At 49.3% G+C, this 19,455-nt stretch overlaps 1 protein-coding gene across 5 annotated transcripts in view; it reads right to left on the bottom strand.

Annotated features, from left to right (window-relative positions):
* B3GNTL1 (UDP-GlcNAc:betaGal beta-1,3-N-acetylglucosaminyltransferase like 1) overlaps positions 1-19,455 on the bottom strand; it is a 119,254-nt gene that overhangs the window by 50,157 nt on the left and 49,642 nt on the right. For 4 of the 5 annotated variants that reach the window (XR_009517132.1, XR_009517131.1, XM_059998743.1 and 1 more), the window contains one exon: positions 14,412-14,507. Coding sequence is in view for 3 of the 5 variants with exons in the window: in XM_059998743.1 (XP_059854726.1) it covers positions 14,412-14,507 (96 nt within the window). In the remaining 2 variants the exon portion in view is untranslated. Of the gene's footprint in view, positions 1-4,124; positions 4,183-14,411; positions 14,508-19,455 lie in introns of those variants that run through there. The other variant, XM_059998745.1, reaches the window with a different exon arrangement.

The raw sequence follows: 19,455 nt of genomic DNA on the forward strand, positions 1-19,455 counted from the left end.
GAGCCCTAGCACCCCGTGCGGAGACTCAGACCCATTCGTGCTCCAGCAGGGGCAGCAGGAGGCCTCTCCAGCTCTCTGCTTCCTCTCTTCCTTCTCCAATCAAGACTCAGAGAAATCAAATGCAATGCTTAAGCAAGAACTTTTCATCATGAACTCCCCAGGACTGGAGGTTTTTAAAAAATCAATTAAATGTAGAATTAAACAAGACAAGCCATATTAAAAAACCTTCCCTAAAATGAGAGAATGTCCAGAAGACACATTCATGATTGTTTTCTTTAAAATATTTACCCTAAATCATTAAACATTTTTTCTTTTAAAGAAATACATATTTGATTCAAGTAGTATAAAATATAACGAACGATCCCCCAGAAGTTAGTTATTGAAAAAAAGAAATACATGGGGTTTTGCACATCAGGGATAGGAGAAGGGAAGTGAACACTCCGGACCCCGCACACTTGGACTTGAATACACATTTTCCCAAAGAAGATATACAAATGGCCAATAAGCACACAAAAAGATGCTCAACATCACTAATCATTAGGGAAATGCCAATCAAAACCAGAGATACCACCTCACACCTGTGAGAATGGCTACTATCAAAAATAAACAAACAAAAACAAAAGCAAAACCAGAAAACAGTAAGTATTGACAAGGATGTAGAGAAATTAGAATCCTCTTACATTGCTGGCAGAAACGTAAAACGGTGCAGCTGCCATTCCTCAAAACGTTAAACATAAAATGATCCTGCAATTCCATTCCTGGGTATATACCCCAAAGAATCAGAGACAGGGACTCAGACAATGCAGGGCAATATTCACAGCAGCATTAGCCACAACAGCCAAAAGGTGGAAATAACCCAGTGGCCATCAAAATGTGAACAGACAAACAAAATGTGGTATAAACAGTATATACACATGATGGAATATTATTCAGCCATGAAGAGGAGTGAAATTGTGACACACACCAGGCACTGCCATAACCCTGCATCATCTGAAAGGACAACGGGAACAAAAGAATAAAAACGGAACAAAAAAGAGCAAAGAAAGTGTAAGTTTGGTGGTCACTTCTTTTGGTCCCGTCAGAACAATTATTTTCAAAATCCAAAGAGAAGTTGGCTCATCATGATGGTTTCTTTCAAGCTTTCCTTTGTTCCTACTTCCAACAGTCACCCATGACTTAAGACACCAGCAGCCTCCTGCCATCTATGGCTGAGGGGCTGCATCCTACCTTTGCCTTAATACTCACATGAACGCCCAGACACACCTGAGAATACAGGACGCTGGCTTCCACTGGATTGGGGCCGCCAGATGAACTACAGCAAATGAACTATGATGAGAATGTCCCCGTTTGCTTCAAGGGTCCCTGCCTGCGTGACTCTCCAGACCAGACTACATCTGACTCCAACGAGCAGTTTACGTTCATTCTTTTGTTTTTAAATAAATTTTTTTTTTTTGGCTGCGTTGGGTCTTGCTGTGCGCAGGCTTTCTCTAGTTGCAGCAAGCGGGGGCTACTCTTTGTTGCAGTGTGCAGGCTTCTCATTGCAGTGGCTTCTCTTGTCGCGGAGCACAGGCTCTAGGTGCGCGGGCTTCAGTAGTTGCAGCATGTGGGCTCAGTAGTTGCAGCACGTGGGCTCAGTAGTTGTGGCACATGGGCTTAGTTACTCCACAGCATGTGGGATCTTCCTGGACCAGGGATCGAACCCGTGTCCCCTGTATTGGCAGGAGGATTCTTAACCACTGCGCCACCAGGGAAATCCCTATACTCATACTTTACCTCCAGTAAATTGCACATGGGAAATGGCCACTCAACACACAGCTGACACCTAAGACAGCTTCCTTCTTAACGAGGAGGCCAGGATAAGAATGAATCACAGATTCATGGGACCGGGAGTTTCGCCGGCACATTCTGCAGGTACCACGGTGGGCTTGGCTCCCTCCAGCACCTTTGTACGCCCCGGTGGGGGCTGGCTTGCTCCAGGTTATCCCCTTTAATCAGTTAAATGACTCAGACATGAGCTGTGATCTTTCTTTTCCCCAGGACTGTCCTTTCCATGACTGAAGTTCAATTGTATCAGCTACAGTTACTGTAGCATCAGAACCAGAGTCCGGATGGCATTATCTGCTTCCTGCTCTCCTCACGGGGGCTGGGCCGGCCACATGAACAATTTAAGCTAAAGCACATGAAGAAAGAGAAACACGTCTGCTGAGTAAACTCTTGTGTTTCTTTAAACGGTGTGTGTGTGGCAAGTTGAGGGGTGGGAGGAGCTTATATACTTTTTAAATTTCAAAGAAAATGGTTTTCTTAGGAAATATTTCCATCTACCTCTGCCATACAACTTGCATGCAAGTCACAGATTACTGCATAGGTGTTCAGTGATTCCAAATGCCAGTGACAAGACCCCAGGCCTCCAGGAGAGACCCTGTGTGGGGCTGGTACTGTGTCTGACCCTCCCTCCCTGTGGTCCTCAAGGTGAGACCCCGAGGACCTGTTGGACACGCACACCCTGGCCCACCCGAGCTGCTGACCCCGGCCGTGATCTGGGTGAGAGGTTCTGAGGGTGAGAAGAAACAGAACTAAACCCTGATCTAATCTGCTGCGTCTTCTTTCTTGTGAAAGAGCGAGAGAGAGAGCCACGCAAAAACGGCACATGTCTAAGACGTTCAAGATGAATGTAAGAGATAAATGCCAAGGTGGTGAAAATAAGCAAATGGGAAGAGCAAATGCCCATAGGCCCAGCAATGCCCTTCGCCGCCAGCCCTCAATCTCCCTGAGAGCTTTCTGGGAAAGACAGAATGATCCCATAGTGACCGCAGACCACTTCCTGGCCCAGAGAACACACTACTAAGGACATTACAGTCTGGTGCTGGCGAATTAGCCGCACCACTGCCTCACTTGGAGTCGGCAAACTTTTTCTGTAAAGGTCCAGATGCTAACATTTTAGGGTCTGTGTCACAGGTACTCAGCTCTGCTACTGCAATGCAAAAGCAGTCCCAGACAACACGACCTTAACAAATGGGCATGGCTGTGTGTCAATAAAACTTTATTTACAAAAACAGGCAGCAGAAGAGATTTGGCCCTCCAGCCAGTCTGCCAACCCCTGGTTTAAGTGGTAAGCAGTGGAGCATTGACTTTAAACAAAAATTGCTTCTTTGATTACTTAAACCTGGAATAGGCTAGTATCTCCCCTTCACCTCTCTTCCAACTGTAGGGTCTGTGATTAAATGCAGTACAGAGAGTTGCGGAAACAGTCCCCCAGAACTCAGAATTCCTGGAACCTAAATAGATAGATCCAAGAGGTGTAAAATGCTTTCATTGCTTTTTTCTATATTATCATATGTTTAGGTAAGTTACAGGTCATTTAGTCTTACTCAGATGACAGCACAGTGAGGGTGTGCAGGCCCCAGCAGAGGGCGCTCAGGCCGCAAGGAGGGAAGCTGCCCGCGGCCACAGGGGTGGGAAGAACTGGCCCACGGACAGCAGCGTCAAACCTTGCAGCTTACCACACAGCACCTGGGAACACAAACGCACCTCGCCAGCAAACTGTTCTGGGAGTTCCTTTCCCCCAGAAACACCCGGCGAGGCTGCGCAACTGGCAGGATGCGGAGCTGCGTCCTGAGCTGCCTGTGGCAGGTTGAAGGCACAGGGTGCAGGTCCCACCTCCCACCCCATCCCTCTGTCCCTCCAAGGAAGGGCCGCAGCTGGCTCCGCCCCGCTGGTGTCCCAGCTCCCCCAACCCCGTCTGGTCCTGGGACCAGCCCAGCCCAGCTGGCTGGACCCTCTCTGCCCTCCTCACCCACAAGGAGGGGCCCGGCCCTCCCACCACCCTCTGTCCGGGAGTCCCAGCAAGTGGCCTTTGTTTCCAGCATATGGGAAGTCATTTAGTTGGTTTTCAGTGATATGTTTTACAAATACTGTCTTCACCTCACTAGTACTTTGTATTTCTACGGGAATTGCATCCCTCCCTCTGGACCATAAAGCATGTCTTCAGGAAAGAGCTCTTTTTACTTGAGGAGGGGTGAGTATGTAAAAGAAAAGCTTTTCTAAAATGGTCAGAAGCGGTTATGTGAACAGACCAGGCCAGTATCCTCTGCAGCACAGGACCTATTTGGGATGACAGGTCCTACCTGCAACATCAGGACACATCCCAGTGATTTTTCTCGGACCGTTTTTCTCGGACCGTCTGTGATGACGTTCACGCAGAATGCAGACACCTGATGTCCCCGAACTCCTGTGGCACCTGAAGTGAGGGCAGCAGCTGCACATCAGGGGCGAACAGCATCTCTACTCTGATATCCAATTATGAGTTAGACATCTGTTCCCAGACACTGCAGATTTACAACCAACCAGACAGGATCAAACCTCTTCACAGTGGAGCCAAACAACCCCCCGAGATGCATGAAGGCCACCTGTCTGTGGTGAGGTAGCGGCTGTGGCCCTGGTTCCCAGAGGACCGAGGTGAGCTCCTCTGGCTCATGTCTGGGTGAGAAAAGGCAAGTTCTGAAAGGGCAGAAGGACCCTGGTTGGTGGGCAAGGTGACACAATGCTTCAGGTCACGAGGCCACCACTGGTGTCCTACTGTGAACACAGGTCATGGGTTCGGGTTGGGGGGGGTAGGTTTCAGCTGAAGAGAAACAGAATGGCCCGTTAGTTCATTAGGACAGATAAGGAACACACACAGGTGAGGGGAGGAGTGCACACAGGTAAGAGTGCAGGTGGGCTGAGGAGACCTCCCCAGGATCACCAAGCTTGCAGTTGCTAATGATTCCTTTTCATCGATTTTTGTCTCCTCTCACTCCTGAGGTGTCACTCCCTCTTCTGGTTCTGATATGTCACCAAGTGAATAATCAGATAATCTAGTTTCTTGAAACTTTGTTGAAAAGAAGGGGCTCCCAGGCAAGGCTCAGGGGCCATGCTGCCGCTCTGGGACCTGGGAGTTTGCTTTTGGGCTCTCCCCTTATTTTGCCACCAACAGAAAGTGCACTTTGCAAAAATAAATTCTATGTAGCTCATACAAGTTAAAAATCTTCCAGTGTGCCTTGGGGAGTATACAGCACAAACTGAAACATTCCATAAGCTACTGGCCATACTCTGTCCTGAACAGAGTCCACCTTGGTTCTCAAGAAAGGCGCGTGAAAACATATGGATTCGGATGGATACTTTTCAATGCTTCTGGTGCTTTAAAAACACAAAAGTAAGGATAAGGGACTTAAAATGGGCTCCGTTTTTTATTTAGAAAGGAGAAGCCCTTGAGTTAAAGAAAGAAAATGAAGCATTTAATGAAATTTATAGACCTCATTAGCTATATCTTACCAGGAAGTGATATGAATTCTTCTTAGAGAAAAAGAGCAAAGTTTATATGACTCATTTCCAGATTCCTGTGGTTTATTATCCTCATTTCTAAATTCTAATTTGTTGCAAGACTATCTTTAGACAGATAACAAATTTTCCAGGATTCTGACATTTTAACACCCACACAGCAACAAAAAGAAACTTTGAAATGAAATCCAAAACCTATGGCTTCTGGATTTAATAAAGACACAGACATCAATACAAAGTTTATTTACTCAATAGTACTTTTTGGAGAAAGTTGGTAAGTAACCACTTTTTCAACTAAAAGTTGCTAGTGTACCATGGCTCTATAACGCAGATACTCCTTTTAAATGAGAAAGTGAAGAAAAACAGTACAGGTTAATCCACTTAAAAATATGTACTTTTGGGCTTCCCTGGTGGCGCAGTGGTTGAGAGTCCGCCTGCCGATGCAGGGGACATGGGTTCATGCCCCGGTCCGGGAGGATCCCACATGCCGCGGAGCGGCTGGACCGTGAGCCATGGCCACTGGGCCTGCGTGTCCGGAGTCTGTGCTCCGCAACGGGAGAGGCCACAACAGTGAGAGGCCTGCGTACCGCAAAAAAAAAAAAAAAAAAATGTACTTTTAAAATTTTATGCATGTTAACTGATTAGAATTAGGTAAAAACCATTGAGCTGTGAAGGACAAAATTTTAAGGGAAAGACACACGGAGCTGAATGAATATGTGAAATGTAATTGTCTGGTAGACCCAGGTGGGTTCTAACCGCCTGGCTGTAGAGACTCCACTTGGATGACAGGAAAGGTCTTTCAAAGCAGCTACGGCAGAGTAGACACAAGAGTGGGGTCAGGGGCACGTGGGAGGCCCGATCCCACGGGCAGGAAAGAACCCGTGATTCCACCTCATGCTCTGCCTTCTCAATCGGCCGAAGTTACCTTCACTTAGTTTTGCTAAATATCTTCAAATGCGTGTGTCACACAGATGGTTGGCCCTGGAGTCTGGTTGTAGCTGCTGAACCCTTGCATTTTACCAACAATGAAACTGAGCGCTGGCTGGAGGGGAGACAGAGGCCAGGGCCTCTGGGGCAGCAACCTGAGGGGGGCTGGGAGGGGGGCGCCCACTCCAGCAGGGACCCGGGGAGCAGGACACCAGCGCTTTTTCACCAGGGCCGCTGTTGGCCTGCAGTGTGGCCTGAGCCCTGGACCTCATGAGAGCCTCCTGGGCCAGCTGGCCCCTGACCCCCTGTGGCTCCGACCCCACAGGGTGAGCCTCTGCCCTGTTGCCCCCCCCAGGGGTGGGTGGGGGACACCTGCGTCCCTGCCCTGGCTCTCAGCCACTCAAGAGCACCCTATCAAACTCTCCTGCTTCTCCTGGATCCTCGTCAACAGAGAAGGATCGTTGGCTCCCCACGCAGATCACCAAGGTCGGCACTTCTGTCAGCCCGCTTTGGGGAGGCCGCGGCGGGTCAGGAAGCAGGGAGGTGGTGCGGCTGACCGAGACTGATGTCCCAGAGCGGAGCTGCTGGCTGCGGGGGTGACTGCCTCAGGGTATAAGCTGAGGAACGTGCTGCCGACAGCGAACGGTCAGCAGTGGAGAGGCTGCAGCTGCCCTGAGGGCCCTGGGGTCTCACGTGAGTGAGGAACATGGCGCAGCCTCCGGACCCAGCACGCACAGTGGGGACCTTCATGGGCTCGAGCAGCAGAACCTGAAGTGGGGATCTTGGGTACACCGTCCAGGAAGGGACGAGGGGCCGGGCTGCACACGAGACCGAGCCGCGAGGGGTCATCCAAGGGCACGCACTGCAGCCAAGGGGGAGGCGTATTCTCTGCATTTTTGGAGCCCTGAAATGTTTCAACTTTTAAAAAAGTTATCCTTTTTCTATTTTTTAAAGAAAATGTATGTGGAATGGCAAGTACAGAGGAGGTGGTCAGGGGCTGCTCTTGTTAGGGGAGGGGTGACCAGAGTAAAGTGTGGCTTGGTCCCCTCCGTGGACAACTAGAACATCAAACACACACACGAGTGTCCTTCAGCCGGGCCGGACATGACCCTCTCGGTACCCAGGGCGAGCCCAGTGGCCTCGGGAGACGGGGACAAGGGGACGAAGCACGCAGTCGGGAAGTCAGGGCCATCGGGATGTCGCAGGTACTGGATTAGAATAAAAACATGAGCATCTGGTATTTCCCGCTGCTGCACTTCTCTGTCTTCTCATTTTGAGAGGTTATCTGCCCAGAACTTCCTCTGTCTCAACTGCTCTTCTTGGTGCCTTTCTGCTCCTTTGCTGTTGCAGCTTCATTCAAGCGCTAGGAGCTGGTTGAGTGCGGTCGCCCCTGTCACATCCCATTGTACACAAAGGCCTCTCTGTTGTTTTCCTTGCTCCCTAATTGAGTGTTTCTATAATTGAAGCAAGAGGAGGCCTGTGCTCCTTGTGTGTAAAGCACTTATTCTATCTCCCCACTCCTTCCTGGGCTGCTTCTGGCCTTCCTCCCAGGTTGGAGACCTGCTTCCTAGATCTCATATCTTCCTCCTCTTCAATTTGCTTCTTAATTTGATGGAATGTCTTCCAGTAAATTTCTGAGAAAGCTTTTGTAAGAGACAAATATTTTGAATCCCTATATGAAAAAGTCCTTGTTATATTTTCACATGATTGACAATTTCGTTAGGCATAGAATTCAACATTCAAAACCATATCTGTGAGAATTTTGAAACTTGTTTCCCAGTGTCTTACGGGTTCCACTGCAATTGCTGAGAAATCCAAGACCACATTTGTTCCTGCTGTTCTCTCTGAACTGCCCAAGGGTTTTAAATCCTGGGCAGGGTCTTCTCTCGTACCCTGGGCAAGATACCCGAGGGCCCTTTTCATCTGGCAGCCCACATCTTTGGTTCTAGCAAATTTTTCCGAATTATCCTTAGCTAATTTACTCTCCTCCATGTAAAAAGAAATCTCACTATGCTGGACTGTGCTGTGTCAAATCAGCAAGAGCTGGGCACCAGTTTCTCAGGGGCCCCTTCTCAGTGTGAATCCAGGTTAGAGCTAGACCCGAGCAGAACCTGCCTCAGGCTGGACAACAGAATGAAGGAGGACCACCGTCCCAGAAAGTCATGGTGGTCAGGTAGGGGTGACGGGGGTGACACAGGCAAGGTCCCCGCCCAGAGGCCAGCATCCATGAAATGTGGGTGGATCTTCATGTTCTTTGGGGACAGAAGCTCTTGTTCTCAGGACACTTCTGGACCCCACTCTACGCACCTGTTCACCTGTATTCTTCATCATATCCATGACAGTAAACTGTAAACATACGTGAATGTTCCTCTGAGTTCTGTGAATGGCTCAAGCAAATTAATTGACAGAGGAGGGGGTCGTGGGAACCCTGATTTCTAGCCAGTCAGGTGGAAGCACAGGTGACGACCTGGACTTGTGATTGGGCTGAAGTGAGGCACTCTTGTAGGACTGAGCCCTTAATCTGTGGGATCTGACGCTGTCTCCAAGCACGTGGAGTCAGAACTGAGTTTTTTAGGACACCCGGTCAGTGCCTGATCAGAACTGAAGAACTGCTCAGTATTTGAAAAGGCAAAGGAACTAGAATAGCAAAAATAACTTTGAAAAAGAAGAATGAAGTTGGCGGAACCACATTAACTGATTTCAAACTTCCTCCACAGCTACAGTGACCGGGAGAGTGTAGCCACAGAGTGACACACAGATCAATGCAACAGAATGGCCCAGAAACACACCCACACGAGCACGGCTGACTGATTTTTGACAAAGGCCAATAAAGGAAGGTAGTATTCTCATCAAAAATGGTGTGAAAACACTTGGACATTTGTAAGCAAAAGAAAGGAAGAAAGAAAGAAAAAGAGCCTTGATCCCAACCTCGCTCCTTATGCAAAAATCAACTTAAAATGAATCATAGCTCTACATGTAAAACGTAAAACTATAAAACTTTAGGAGAAAATCTTTGTGACCTATACTTACATAAAGCATCCTTAGACATTGATACCCAGAGCACAATCTATTTAAAAAATAGATGAGTTGGACTTCACCAAAATTAAAAACTTTGGTTCTGTGAAAGACTCTTGTTAAGTAGATGAAAGAAAAGCCATAGATAAGGAGAAAAGACTTGCAAACACACCTAACAAGGGACTTCTGTCCAAAAGGAAACTCAAACTCGATAGCAAGAAAACAAACAATCCAATAAGAAAATGGGCAAAAGATCAGAACATACGCTTAGTGGATGGTGAATAAGCACATAAGAAACTGCCGTTAGGAAAATGCAAGGCAGAGCAGTGATGAGACACCACGGAACGACTGGCATGAAAAATCTGACACCACCAAGTGCCGAGAGGGGAAATGGCGCGGCCACTCCGGGAGCCTCGCGTGGACTTCAACTTGAACACAGATGCACAGTCCCAAACCCGGTGCTCATCCCAGGAAGTGAAGCCTGTCCATCAGGGTCTCAGCGGCCCTACTTGTCACAGCCCCACAATGACGGGCGCATCCCTGCAACTGGACTCTCTCGGCAACAGGAGGAACAAACTGTCATCTCAAGGGCACAATGCGGAATGAAAAAGGCATGGTTCCACTGACATAACTGCCTCAAATGACAAAACTCCAGCGAAGGGGACAGAGAAGTTGTTGCCAGGGGCAGGGGCAGGGGCAGAACAAAGTGTGACTAGCAAGCAGTTTCCTTGGGGTGCAGGATAGTCCCAATATCCTGATTGTGGCAGGGGCTGTGCTGATGCAGACGCGTGATGAAATTCCATAAACCCCCCACCCCTCCCCAACAAGAATGCGTGAACTCCGAGCAGGGTTGTACCAGTGTGCATCTTCTGGTTTGAACATCATACTGTGGGTATGTTACGAATGGGGGGCTGGGTGAAGGGCACACAGGAACTCTACTATTTTTGCAACTTCTATGTGAGTCTGGAGTTATTTCAAAATACACAATTTTTAATTGGTTAGGCTTTGTAAAATGACTCTACGATCCAGTGGGGAAGCAGTTTCTCTGTGCAGGTACCAGGAGCCTGGCCTCCAGATTAGAGGCAGGAATAACATTCTCAAAGAGTTTCATCAAAAATATTCAGGCACGTGTTAAAAATGCACATTTCCAGAGCCACTAAATCAGAAACACTATGGGAGTAGATGAGGGATCTGCATTGTTTTCAAGTTTTTGAGCTATTTTATGATCAAACAAGTTTGGGGAGTGCTGGTTTAGGTAAAGAGTCTGTACTTACAGAGGTAAACTTTAATTATCTAGAAATTTTGCTAGTCTAGAGTCCTTGGATACTGGATAAAATGAGAGTTTGTGCATTAGTGCTGGCAGGTGGGTTGCACATTTTTCCCATTTACGTTCATGCCAAGCTGTTCAGACGCTGCGGGCAGATGAAAGCTGGGTGACACCCTCCCTGTGGAACGCACGGGGCCACGAAGGAGAGGCTGTACAGGAAGGGGGGCTGTTCTCTTCGCTGCAGCCCTGTCCACATACCACTGTGTCCTGTGGGCCCAGGGGCAGGGGACACAGACCAGGGGGGACCACCAGGGGCTGTGGAGGAGCCAAAGAGGGTGTCCAAACGCTATGGGCCGAATTGTGTCCCCCAAAGCCCACTGCAGCCCTAACCCCCCAGGCGACTGCATTTGGAGATGAAGCCTTTAAAGAGGTTTTAAGGTTAAATGAGGTCATGGGTGGAGCCATGATCCACGAGTCACCAGGAGTGAGCCATAGAGGAAAGGCCCTGTGACGACTCGGGGTGGAGACGACCGTCTACTCGCCCAAGAGAGAGGCCTCAGGAGGAACCACCTGCTGGCACCTTGATCTAGAACTTCCAGCCCCCAGACTGCGAGAAACAGCTGTCTATTGCATTTGTTATGGCAGCCTGAGCAGGCTAAGACACCAGGGAAGCACGGATCCTGGAGAGAGGTGCAAGGGCAGCTGGGAGCAGGCGTGGAGGGCAAGGACCAGGGGGGCTGGGCTGAAGGGGGCGCCTCACCCACTCCTGCTGTCTTCCTTCCGCTGTGAACCTGAGCACATACTCCAGGGAGCCAGGGCTGGGCTCATTGGCCTCGGTAAGGACCCAGCTACCCATGCAGGCTGCCAGGGCCCCCAACCCCTCCTTGGAGCTGCCGGGATCCCCCAGGGGCAGCCTCTGAGGTGGGGATGGGGTCTGGCCTTGCCTCCCCTTGCCCCCCATCCCCATCCAAGAGATTCAGGTCCCTTGGGAACAGCCCCTCGCTGAAGGTGTAAAGTGGGCACTGCCTAAAACAGGTGCATTTTCAGGCTGGCACAGGCTCCAGGCCATTTGTCCAGACAACTTTCCACCTCTTGGTTTATTTGGAATTAGCAGAGTGTTAATTTTATAGTACTCTGATTCAACTTTGTGCATGGTGGGTATCTAATCAGACATTCAAGTAGACACACAAATATCAAACCAAATTACGCTGCTCTCCACCTCACAAATGTGACTCAATTTAGACTATGAACAAAGACCCCACAGACTGCTGGTGATTTCTGTGACTGTAACAGTTGAGAAATGGCTTAAATAAGAGATATCTTCTTTCACTTTATTTTGAGAAACTTTATACTTTAATTTCCCCTGACTTGCTAAAGAAAAACACTGTTTAGGAAGACCCTACCTTAATTATTTCTATGATGCTTAACAGTAAACAGTTAAGTCTGCCCTCGGCTCAGAACCTGTATTTCTGGCTGAGAATGTGCTGCACGTAAATTATACCCTCAGTGTTCAGTCACACAGTTTCTGTGTGACTCACGTTCTCCCAGAAAATCCAGCACATGGCAGAAGCCAGCTCAGCAGTTTCTCTCACGCAGCCACCTCTACACTTACTCACAGACCCTCTAATACTTGGGACTGAGGTGAGCGTTTCCAGAGCCCCCTTGCAGGTGCAGAGCTGTGCATCTGAGGGGGATCCAGGGCTGACCGCAGGCCAGGGGATTCACACTCAGTGGGACATTTTAATTTCCCAGTTAGGATATGAAAGCTCTTACTAGCTCTTCACTGAGGCGGCTGTGATTCTTTGTTCTGAAACCATCAGTGCATGTCCTGGGAGGGCATCTGTAAACAGGTGGTACATCCCAGAGCCGTGACCCACGGCTTGGACCTGCTCCACAGAGGGAAGGACCAGGAGAGGGATGGCGACAGGAGTCACAGACCCAGTGCTTATTCTCCATGCGCCAATGATGGTTTGCACACTCATATCCAAATGCCAACTGAGATGCAAGGGGTACCCAGAGCTTGTGTACCCAGAGCCCTCGGCCCTCTTCCCAACTCGGGATGCTAAGGTCGAAGGCTTCTCCTTCAGGTACCTTCACAACCTGGAGAGAAGACTCTCTTCTGCTCAGAGGCCTGAAGCTGTTGTGGACTCACAGCTCCACCAGCTCGTATGCCCCGCCGCGCGGAAGGACACCCTCCCGACAGCTCTGCAGCAACCCGACGCTCAGTGGCTGTCGGTGATCCAGGGCCGCTTGGGGCAGACGGGACAGAGCTGCAACCATCCCGCATGACTGTCAACATCAACCCGTGAGCTCCCGCACCAACAGCAGAGACCCTGCCAGCTCCGAGGAGGCCACGTGGGCCACATACACTGGCCCTTCTCCTTTCCTCACGGCTGGGGGAGCAGCAGTGACTGAGCCTCCCCAGTGCCCTCACTGCCCTCACTCGTTACTAGTGCCCCTATTATTATTACCTGTTATTAGTGCACCACCTGTAGCTATTAGGCCATTACTGGAATATTCATCTCAAAATGGGAAAAGTAAATCCAAATGCAAAAGTACTTTTTCTGTGTGTGGACCAGCCTGAATGGCATAGAACTTAAAAGCTGGTGAAGTCATTTTGATAACAGAAGCAACTGGCAAACCCAACACTGAAGAGGAAAGGGTAAATAATCTTGGATTATCCAAAGAAGCATGCGAAACAGCCCCACAAAAGGAAACTCTCAGGGTTTCTTCTGAGTCACTTTGAGTTTAGTGAACAGAACACCTGATGCCATGATCACAAGCAGCTCTAATTTCAGACGCTGATTATCACTATAAATCATTCCATTATACCAAGATTTCAGTTTTCAAAATTCAGAGTTTAGAAAAAAGCACTTCATTATATGGCAGGATCGCAGGAAATCGCAACGTGGGACAGACCCCAGCACCTCACTGGGGGGAGAATGTTTCCAGGCCTTCTAGAGCTACTTCCTGGTGGGCTTTGGGGGGCTGCTCCCCACTCCTCCCCCTCTGACTGGGGCCCCCACCCCGAGGAGCACATTTCTCCGGTCTTGGGTGGGTGGGGGGCGGGGTGAGTCCTGGGAGCAGCTCGTCCAGCAGGAGGAAGAGTCTGGAGCATCTGCCGGCGGCGGGGCACCAGGGCTGGGCCAAGAGGCAAATGCAGCAGGCCTGGGCCCACCCCCAAGAGCCGGGGCTGTTTTAAGGCTGTTTGGGGGTGATTTGCTACGGAGCATTAAGCGGCTGCTGGCACGCTGAGGCAGTGGCTGGTTTTCAAAGGTGGATGAAGAGAGGATCTTTGGTTCTTGTCCTCACTCAACACCTCATCAACACACGGTCGTGGACCCACCCGAAGTCCCATGATTTCGGAACCCCACAGCTGAGACCGAGAACCTCTTCCTGGCCTCCTCCTCCAGGCCGTGGCCCCGCTCCTGGTGGCTTCTAGTCTGATTTCAGCGCACACCCTCTTCTAGCTCCGAGGGCTCCTGACGTCTGCTGACTAGCTCCACCCAGACAGTGCATCTCAGCTCATTCCCCCAGACCCGGCCCCGCTCCAGCTGCCCTGCTCGGGGACGGCCCCGCCCCGCCAGACACTCAGGCCTTTCCTGGACACCTCACCCCTGCAGCAGCTCAGCGCTGCCCGAGCCCTGGCCTCCTGCCCTCTGGATCCGTCCACCTCAGCCTACGCGGCTGGCCTGGGGGTGCCCTGCACACCTGCCCTCTGGCTCTGGCTCCGCCCCAGGCCGGGCTCCTCTGAAACGCTGTCCCCCTTCTCCAGGGAGCGCCTACCTGGACTGTGCCTTGCGCCCAGGAGGCTGGCAGACACAGGTGCTAAGGGCATGAAAAGCCCCTCGGGGATGCTGGGGCCAACTGCAGGCGGCAGGCGTACCTGGGTGAGCAGCTGGTCGGGCGCCAGATGGTTGATCCACCGCGTGTATCGCTTGGTGGAGTTGGGGGGCTCCCTCCTCACTTGGCAACCGATGATCTGTGAAACAATAACAGATAGGACTTAAAATAAATCCGCTGCAGCCGCTGGAACAGCCCTGTTTCCCAATAACTTTCTCCTTCCAGCCTCTAAATAAACAAGAGTCACAGCCCTAAGAGCTCACTTCCCTGGCCGCCTCCCTCTGTCTAGGCTGCCACAGCAGCCCCCCGCCCCACGACGCCACCAGACGGGCACACCCCATCCCAGGAAGAATCTGCGCTAGCTGCCCTCTAAGTCCTCTTCCGTACCCTGCATCACCACCTCCTTCCGCCCTTGGTCCTGGAACCCGGCCCTGCCTCCTCCTGGCCATGGACACGATCCCCTCTCCGCATACCCAGCTCTGCACGCTGACTCCCAGCAGGCCTGTCCTGCTGTCTGACAGTGCCCCAGCACCTAGGGAAGCCCCCCTGCACGTTCTGCTGGGGTATCTGCTTGCAGCGCGTTTACACATCTCTAAGACTGCTCAGAGGTAAAAAGGTCCGGCCCTTTGGTCGGTGAGGCAGGTTTGGAGAGAGGCTGGTTCCTGCCGCAGATACCAGGGGTCCTGATGCTCAGACACCAGCAGCCCCAGGGCTCAGAGGCAGGGAACGGGCTGGTTTCTGAGGGAGGGACCCCTCGCAGCAGCAGGAGGGGGCCTTTCTCCTCCTTTCTGGCTGGGGGAGGGCAGCCGGGGTGCCCGTGGCAGCAGAGAGCCTGCCCCTTGGTGAGGGTCCTGTAAGGCTCTCAGAGGCTGGCTGGCCTCGGGGAAACGACACTAACCTCTAATCCCCTGGCTGTGCCTTCTCCACCTCCCTGACCGCCGAGGAACACGGTGAGGAAGGTCAGAGTGGTCGGCAAACCTACATCACTGCCCAAGTCACCTTACTGAGAAACTATTAAAAGTCACCCCACAATATTTGAGTTTCTGAAATCTTGCTCTAATATACACAGCACGTACACATGATGACTAATTTATATTAATGCAGTTATGCTACTGAAGAGTTTTGAGAAGGTTTTTGCTTGCTTTGCTTGAATTTTGTTGTGTGGTTTTTTTTGTTTGTTTTGTTTTCAGTGATTCAGTTATACATATACATGTATCCATTCTTTTTTAGATTCTTTTCCCATATAGGTTATTACAGAATATTGAGTAGAGTTCCCTGTGCTATACAGTAGGTCCTTTTTTGTTGTGTTTTTTTTAAATTAAGCTTTTTTTTTTTTGAGAAATGGTAGATTCCCATGTAGTGTTAACAAACAATACACAGAGATCCCATGTAGCCTTTACACGGTTTCCTCTAATGGTAACATCTTGAAAAGCCAACATGTGGCCTCCACTGGGCTGAGGGACCCTGGGCGTTTCCACGGCCACAGGGACCCCTCGTGGTGCCTTTATAGCTGCGCCTCCCCCCCCACCCAGCTCACAGCCGTGAACCTGCTACTGCAGTGCTGTAGTTCTGTCTTTTCAAGAACATTGCATAAATGCAATCACACTGTGTGTTGCCTTTCAAGATTGGCTTTTTTCATTGGTGATTCCCTGGAGATTTGTTCCTTTTTTGGCTGAAAAATACTCCACAGCTCAACCCTCTACAGGACACCTGGGCTGTTTCCAGTTTGAAGCTATTACTACTAGTCTGCTGCACTTCACACAGGGGTTTTTGTGTGAATGTTAAGTCTTCGTTTCTCTGGGATAAACACCCAGGAGCATGACTGTGGGTCGTATGGTAGTTTCATGTTTAATTTTTAAAGAAACTGCTGTTTTCCCGAGCAGCTGCACCCCTTCCATCCCCACAGCAGCGAGTGTGACCAGTCTCCCTGCATCCTTGCCATGTGTTTTATTCTGGCTTTTCCGACAGGTGTGTGTGTGGTACCTTGTCGTGGTGGTAATATGCACCCCCGGTGGCTCAAAAGGTTGAATCTCCTTCCAGGGGCTAATTTCTCATCTGCCTGACTTTCCAGGGAAGCGTCTTTCATGTCTTTCATCCACTTCCTGATTGGGATAAAACACACTTGGCCATAGGTCTGTATCTTTTTACATACTGCTGAATTCTATGTGTGAACTTTTCATATATTTCTCCTAAAAACACATACAAAATTCAGCTGTAAATTAGAACAGCCCTTGAATGATCACCTTGCCCAGTTGCGAGGTACCACACCTGATCTGACCAAAGTGTATTTTTTTTAAACTGTCTATTCCATCTGTTTTCTGGCCTTGTTGACACTGTCTTGCATTTGATTGCTGAACAGGAAAGATTTTGAGTCAAAAAACAAAAATGTGGATCAAAGCTGTGAGATAGAAATCTTGTTTCAGAAGTATTCCCAAACATGAAGAAGAGGCTTAACTTCTATACAGACACCCAGGCCCTGGCCCCATGACTGCTGCGTCATGAACAGATGCTGGGGGCGGCAGACCAGCAGAGTGCAGCCCAGTCCAGCCTGCGCCGAAAGCCACACTTCCAGCCAGACCGTGAGGGGCGGCAGACGTGGTCTTTCTGGGACATGAGCTGACTTGTGCTGTTTCCACGGTGAGTGCCTGAGCCCCCTCCCCAAACCTCCTCTTCCACTCTCGGCCTCTGATGAAGGGTGAACCACGCTGGGTGGGGTCTCACGTGGAGGAGGAGGATTAGGTGAACACGAAATGAAGCTGGAGCTTTGGGGGCTGGCTGTTCTTTGAGGCTTTAAACACTGTGAGTGCTGGTCTACAAAGAACAAAAGTGAGGATATTTTGTTTGCCTTAACATTTTTTAAAAGAATGCTGGCCTGGACCACAGGGCAGACAAAGGCAAACCATAAAAAGAGGCACCTGCAGTGGGATGCCGAGCTCCTCTCCCGTGCTGTCTGCCCTGCCCTCACGCCAGACCACTGTGGACACCAGGCCAGCACGGTACCTTGTACACAGTCGGTGCTCAATAGACACAGGCTGAATGAACCCAAAGAGTGGGAGACTGAAAAAAGTCTTGAAGAAATAATGGTCAAAACTTTTCCAAATCTGATGTGGGCTATAAAACCACAGATCCCAGAACTTCAACAAAGCCCCCGCAGAGCCAACCTTTAAAAAAAAAACAACTCATGCTTGTACATAATAATCAAATTGCTGAAAACCAGTATTAAACAGAAGATCTTAAAAGGAGTCAGAGAAAAACACCTATTACACACAGAGAACCGGATATAAGGATGACAGCAGACTTCTCCACAGAAGCAATGGAAACCAGACAAGGGAGAGACATCGTTAAAGAAAGAATGACTTCAACCTAGAATTCATTAGCCAAGTACTATAATTTTCAAAAATTAAAGCAAAAGAAATACTTTTTCAGAAAAACGAAAGCCAAAATTATTCATCACAAGAAGACTTAAAGTACAAAAAAAGATGAAGGAAGCTCTCTGGGGAGAAGGAAACAACCTGATCTATACCAAGGAATGACAAGTGGCAACGACGGTAAACAGATGTGTAAAAGCAGAAGACATTTTTCCATGTGCAACTTCTTTATAAGATAATTGACTTTGGTAAAAATAAAAGCAAACGCTGTGGAGTTTACAGCATAAACTGAGTGGCACGATGTGACTCTGTAACCTTCTTACGCTCCCCGTGAGACGGCGCCACTTATTTCAAGTAGCGTGTGAGGGGTAAGAGGCGGACCCTAGGCCAACCACTGAAAAATAATGAAGCAAAGAGGGATAGCTGGTAAAGCAATAGTACAGATAAAATGGAATCATAAAACAAAACAAAACCAAAAGGTAGGAAAGAGGAAACCAGGAGGAAAGAGGCTTGACGCAAAACCCAAGCCGGGAGATGAAAACCAATTACATGCAATGCAGAAGGAACAAAGTAATAAAAAGCAGAAGTCAATAAAATAGAAAAGACAACAGAGAAAACCAGCGGGGCAGGGAAGGGACAAGAGTGTGGCCGTGTTAGGAGGTGTGCCGTTCTGGGGTAGCTTGGCTTGGACGTGGCTGGGATCGGCACCCATCTGCAAGATCTTATTCAGAAACTGAATTTTTTAAACTTCACTAACCTCAGTTCTTAATGGAAATGAGAACCGTTACCGCACACCCACACAGCAAACTCAAGTAGGGAAGTTATAAAATGAACCTGGGACCCGGCAACACAAATTCTGAGAGGAGGGCAGCCCACCCTCCCCACCCACCATCCTCATAGTGTTGCTAGAGGGTTCCTCTAAGCAGGGCTTTCAGAACCATGGTCTGAAGATGAAAAAAAAAAAAAGGGGGGGGGGGGAAGAGAAATGTAAGGCTATAATTTTATCAATTAGCTTATGAGCTGCCCTCATCGGCTCATATCTCCCAGGCATACTTATGAAATTAGTTCCTAATTTATATTTATGCATAATGATTACTAAAATATAAATTTAAATTAGATTTCATTAACAACTCCTATTTGTCTTATGGACCCAATCCTTAAAATACTTCAAGTGGATACATTTAGGAATGGAAGCAATGTTTTAATATTTTAAGTTAGATTAACAATTTTCCTTATTTCATACTCCCAAATGCTTCTTGTCATCAAAAATCTTTTCGAAAAAATGACTTTACTTATCGATCAACTTCTACTTACCTGGACAACAATTGCCACGAGGAAATAGGGCCATTCAAACACCTGCTAGTTCCTGAGAGGTTCACCTGTGCTTACGCGTCTGGAACGGTACATGTCAGATGTGGCTGGGGTGTGTGGAGGCCACACTCCACAAAACCTAAATGCACAGATGTGTGCTTTTCATGTGTGGTGGCCACATCAACGTGGGGCAGGTGTGGAGGAACACAAGTTCTGTCGCTGTGATTTTTTTTTTTTTTTGCGGTACATGGGCCTCTCACTGTTGTGGCCTCTCCCGTTGGGGAGCACAGGCTCCGGACGCACAGGCTCAGTAGCCATGGCTCACGGGCCTAGCCGCTCCGCGGCACGTGGGATCCTCCCGGACCGGGGCACGAACCCGCATCCCCTGCATCGGCAGGCGGACTCTCA

Source organism: Delphinus delphis, chromosome 19, assembly GCF_949987515.2.
Source record: "Delphinus delphis chromosome 19, mDelDel1.2, whole genome shotgun sequence".
NCBI classification, from domain to species: Eukaryota; Metazoa; Chordata; class Mammalia; order Artiodactyla; family Delphinidae; genus Delphinus; species Delphinus delphis.